Genomic DNA, 5,357 nt, shown 5'->3' with positions numbered 1-5,357 from the left:
GATCATGAACAAACACAAGTATTTCCAAGTTAGTTTTTTCGTCCCCAAAAACCTCAAAAATAAAATGAATAATAAAATAAAAATTTGAAATAAAACACTGAATGATTGTCTGTGTTAAAGTATGATTCAGTTCAATATTAATACCACTGCATTCAATTTGCTTATTTAAAACATTTCAAAAATACATATTTTAATATTGTAGTTATTGTCCTTATGGTCCTCTTGTCAAATATTACACACAGGCATTCATTATCTGTATGACTACATGACTGAACATGACACTTCTGAACCCAAGAGAGAGACACTGGTTTTTGGACCAATTGAGATTCCAGTTCCCAGGAATTTTGCCTCCAGTCCACCCAGGCCAAAAGATGCACCCGTGTCAACTCCTAGTCCCAGTTTGGTGACAACTGGGCCAGCTTTTGCTGAAACACTTCCAACTTCAGCACGAGCCATCACTCCAGCTCCAGTCCAACTTGCTTCAGCACCAGCCGAAGCGTTCGGGCCTTTGGCTTCTACCTCTAATATACTCAATTCAGCGGCTGCACGACCCACTCCTGCTTCTGCAAAGACTCCTGCCTTGGGAATTCTGTGTCCTGGTTTGTCTTCTAAACCTACTAAATATTTTCCACGTTTCGCATATTTGCCTTTTTTACTGGTGTTTTTTGGTCTGTCAAATGTGTCGATGATGTTTATGGTATCCAGTAAATCAACATTGACTGATGCAAGTTGGATACTTGTTTTTTTTGTAGTTTCCTTTTCGATTTCCCAAATAAACCACAGTAGATGTGAGTGAATTCATATGAGTGTTGATATTCTATTTCAAATATCATACATTACAGATTGATTATTTTGCAATCCTGACATAAATTAAGAAATGAATGTCACTGCAACCTAGTTTTATCATAAACAGTGGTCAAATATCAAAGCTCTGGAGTCTTTAATCTTTCTAATGATACTCAAGTTTGTCCAGATCAAGTAAGAGTGTGATGTTTTAAAATGCAGTGAATGTTTAACAACAATAATCTGGGGCCATCTGCAATCTTTGCCTATAAAGGGGTTAAATATCTATATCTAAAACACAAAACCACCACACAATAGCAGAGGACAGCACTCATAGGCTCATTCTGCTCTATAAAATAATTAATGGCATTTGTAATAATTTTTAAACTTTATAAAAATCATTAAAATAACATTACAAATGTCTTTGTCAAAATTCACCTCTTCAATTGTTCATTTTATGCATCGTATTTTGCAATATCACATTATGATTGCAATGACATCTGAAAATTATGTTTTAAATGGGAGGCCTGAAATAAGAATTTTCTATATAGTTTATTTCAAATATCTATATCTACAACAAAGTGTGTGTGTGTGTGTGTGTGTGTGTGTGTGTGTGTGTGTGTGTGTGTGTGTGTGTGTGTGTGTGTGTGTGTGTGTGTGTGTGTGTGTGTGTGTGTGTGTGTGTGTGTGTGTGTGTGTGTGTGTGTAAGAATGTTTAACATGGAGTTAACATGGAAAATGTGCCTTGCTTTAATGGAGAAAAACTGACACTTTAAAACTGACACTTTTAAATGAAAGCAAGCTAATGAGTTTTCCTCTGCTGGTTATAATAGTCTTTTTTTTCTTACTACTCACTACTGTGTTTCTATCATTCATATTTAGACTTTCTAAAATCACTATTATAACATTTACAGTCATATTTTATCAAAATCCCTCACTTCATATCTATTGAAACATTAGTTTTGACAATTGTGCTACATTATGAATAATGTGAAACCTGAAAATGGTGTTTTACTGAGGACACTTGCAGTAAACATTTTGTTATCCATCAAGTATTTCAAATATCTGTATCTAAAACAAAAGAGACTGTGTGTGTGTGTGTGTGTGTGTGTGTGTGTGTGTGTGTGTGTGTGTGTGTGTGTGTGTGTGTGTGTGTGTGTGTAAGCATGCTTATGGTGTCAGGCTGTCAGCCCTACATTTCGGGTTGGCCTAGATCTTAACAGCATAGTTGGCATGAAGGTCTTAAAATGCTTGAACCCTGTTAGTTTTATTCTTTATTAACCCAGCTTTATTTTTATTTTTTACTCCATATTAATAACAGTCTGAGTAATTCTGAGTCTTGAACTGTAAACTCTCAAGTGTTGGTTTTCTAAATAGATGTTGATTATGTGTCTATTCAGAATGACTTATGAGCAGCAGCCTTTTTATTTTGGGTATGTCATTTATGCCCCGCTTGCCAAAATGGGGGGTGTCTGGTAAGGGGTTAACAAAACACTTGAGTCTCACGTGATATTCATGGGTCCTGTCTGTCTCAGTGCTGAAACTCTTTATACAAACTTTCATGTATAGGCAGTTAGTATAGTGTCCCATACAGACTTTTATACAGTAATCTATTGCAAATTTCAAACACACATTAGTTCACATTAATACAGGTTTATATGTTAATGATTCTTCATGGGTTTCATCTTAAATCATACGCTGAAGGTTCAGAATTATTGGAATCACATTCTGCAAAGCTCCTGTTCTCTTAAGGGAAACAGTAGGAAACCACTGAAAGTGCTGTGGTTATTCTCGCTATCATATATCCTCGTGTTAGGCCAAAGTCTCACATAGACAACATCTCCAACCTCCAGGATCAACACAACTCCATTCGAGGAGTGTAAGTCGTTCTGAGGCTGACGAGCATATGCCGAAACCATGCGCTCTCCATTCTTATAAATGTATGCAGCTGCTATAGTTGGGCCATGACCATGTACAGAGACTCTGAACATGTACGCTCCTTTCAGTGGGGCTGTGAAAACACCTAAATCAAATAACAAGAGATACAGAATCAGATGTTTCCTGTATGATTGCTTAATTACCAAACACACTGTGTAATAGTTTTGAAAGTTGGCAGATCATTTAATTCTGTTATACACATTACACAACTGCAGAGAGGTCTGAATGGAGCAGAAGGGTTTTCATTATTATAAACTGAGTTTTATGACTCATTTCATTGATCATTACCTGTAATTGGGTTGTAGGCGTTCCCTATGTTTGTGAAGACGTTCCTGTAGGTTAGTGTGATTTCAGAGGTAAAAGGACCAGTATATCCACTGCCAGCTTGCATCAGTGAAGCTGAAAAAGCTATTTCTCTGTCTGTTGTTGAAAAACATAAGCAATATTGTGATATATTACTGTATTACACTGAGAATGTATACACTGAATTTAACATCATTCAAGCAGTTTCACCTCTATTTTCCTTTCTCAACTCCTCCACTTGACTCAGAGTAAGATTAGACATTTCTGTGAAGGAATATAGATTATGTTTAATGACATTCACACATTATACACTTACACTAACAATTACACTATGCAATGTGCAAGAGTGAATGTTTTGGTGAGGTACCATCATTTTTCTTGTTCATCTCTTCCAGGATAAACGTCTGTTGTTCCCTCAGTCTCGTCTCTAAAGCTCTGATGTTGGTGGTCAGTTCTCTGTTGATGGTTTTCTGCTCTGTAATGGTGGTGGTCAGTTCTCTGTTGATGGTTTTCTGCTCTGTAACTGTGGCGGTCAGTTCTCTGATGTTCACTTTCTGCTCTGTAACGGTGGCGGTCAGTTCTCTGATGTTTCCTTTCTGCTCTGTAACGGTGGCGGTCAGTTCTCTGATGTTCACTTTCTGCTCTGTAACGGTGGCGGTCAGTTCTCTGATGTTCACTTTCTGCTCTGTAACTGTGGCGGTCAGTTCTCTGATGTTCACTTTCTGCTCTGTAACGGTGGCGGTCAGTTCTCTGATGTTCACTTTCTGCTCTGTAACGGTGGCGGTCAGTTCTCTGTTGATGGTTTTCTGCTCTGTAACAGTGGCGGTCAGTTCTCTGATGTTCACTTTCTGCTCTGTAACTGTGGCGGTCAGTTCTCTGATGTTCACTTTCTGCTCTGTAACTGTGGCGGTCAGTTCTCTCAGCGCTGCATGGATGTCAGTGAAGAACAGATGGTAGTTTTGTTGGCTGTCAGTTGAAGCTTCATCTCTCAAAGTGTCTGTTTGAGGTGGATTCTGTCTTCCGTCCTCAGATCTGAGCTGTTGACTGATCTCATTCTCATTGAGTCCTCCATCTACCTGATGCTGTACGACACACACAAAGGTTTCCAACAGCAGCAGTAAACATACTAAACCCTTCATTCTTCACTGATGTTTGTTTCCAGCTCTTGCTCTTCATCCTCACAGCCTCTCATGTTCCTTTTATAGTGTCCTGATTTACTGCCTTTTGTACATGATTTACATTGCTCCAGATAAATAAGTAGTTCAAGTTAATTGTTAATCATAATCAAAGGGATGTTCCGGGTTCAGTAGATGTTTATCTATATTCACAACATTTGTGGCACTGTTGATCTCAACAGAAAATAACTAACTCGTCTCTGTTTTTTATATTTTTTATATATGTGACCTGATCCAGCAAAATGAGTCACAGTGACCCAAATTTCAAAACTGATATTTTGGTATTACTGGAAAGAGGAGACCATAAGCTTTCAAATGATATCCTAGTCAAAGTCATACCTTGAATGGTTGTAAATATATACACATTTGAATTATGGTCGTCTACCCTCTTTTTCCAATTGAAAACCTGAGAAAATCGCTTTTAAAGTTTTTTGCCCGTTTTTTGTTGATATCTTTCAAAATCCATTGCATTTAAAGGGATGAACTATTTATTGTACAGCTTAATTTGACCAAAGACATTAATATATGCTATTATGCCAGGCTGAAGCTCAAATTATTTTAAAGTTTTTATTTGAATAAATAATTTAAAAGGCACTTTTACAAACATTTACTAAAATCAGAAAGATTGAACAGAGGTGCTACAGTTTTGCTTGAGAGAGGGTGTGTGTGTGTGTGTGTGTGTGTGTGTGTGTGTGTGTGTGTGTGTGTGTGTCTCTCTCTCTCTCTGTGTGTGTGTGTGTGTGTGTGAGAGAGAGAGAGAGAGAGAGAGAGAGAAAGTGAGAGAGGCAGAGAGACAAGGAAACAGAGAACAAATGTTAGCCTATGCAATCATATTTGTGTAGGCTAGTTGACAATAACAGTGTAACATATTCATAACGGATATACCAACAGTTAAATATTGGGTTAAAATAAATCAAACACATTGTAATGGATTCTCCTTGCAGATAAATACACTCACAGAATAATTGCACTCACTCACATCCATACACGATAAATACCACAGGGCTGTCACTTTAGCTGTCGCTGTCATCAGAGGATGACACGTCTCCAGATCCAAAACAATCACTGACTAGCCTTAGCCACTCTTGATGACCAGCAGAGCTTAGGTTAGAAGCCTCAAGTGAGTTCAACGCTTTTGGCGACTTTGCTCTCTTTTGA

The 5,357-nt window shown here is 37.8% G+C and overlaps 1 protein-coding gene across 1 annotated transcript; it reads right to left on the bottom strand.

Moving 5' to 3' along the window:
• Positions 1-3,205: 3,205 nt before the first annotated feature.
• LOC311290147 (uncharacterized protein) lies at positions 3,206-4,246 on the bottom strand. The gene is made up of 2 exons (XM_084408468.1): positions 3,392-4,246; positions 3,206-3,288 (listed from the first exon to the last, which is right to left on the bottom strand). The coding sequence occupies exons 1-2, from the start codon at positions 4,161-4,163 to the stop codon at positions 3,221-3,223; spliced, it is 840 nt and encodes a 279-aa protein (XP_084264594.1). The 5' UTR covers positions 4,164-4,246; the 3' UTR covers positions 3,206-3,220.
• Positions 4,247-5,357: the final 1,111 nt, after the last annotated feature.

This window comes from Rutilus rutilus (assembly GCF_951802725.1).
Source record: "Rutilus rutilus genome assembly, chromosome: 4".
NCBI classification, from domain to species: domain Eukaryota; kingdom Metazoa; phylum Chordata; class Actinopteri; order Cypriniformes; family Leuciscidae; genus Rutilus; species Rutilus rutilus.
Note: the sequence above shows the minus strand (reverse complement) of the source record. Positions and strands in the feature narration are given on the sequence as shown.

Bases quoted from the DNA above. Each gene is read 5' to 3' on its own strand.
- LOC311290147 (XM_084408468.1), bottom strand. From the start codon at position 4,163: ATGAAGGGTTTAGTATGTTTACTGCTGCTGTTGGAAACCTTTGTGTGT. The intron at 3,289-3,391 runs GTACCTCACCAA...ATTCCTTCACAG, and splicing joins GATGAACAAGAAAAATGATG to AAATGTCTAATCTTACTCTG.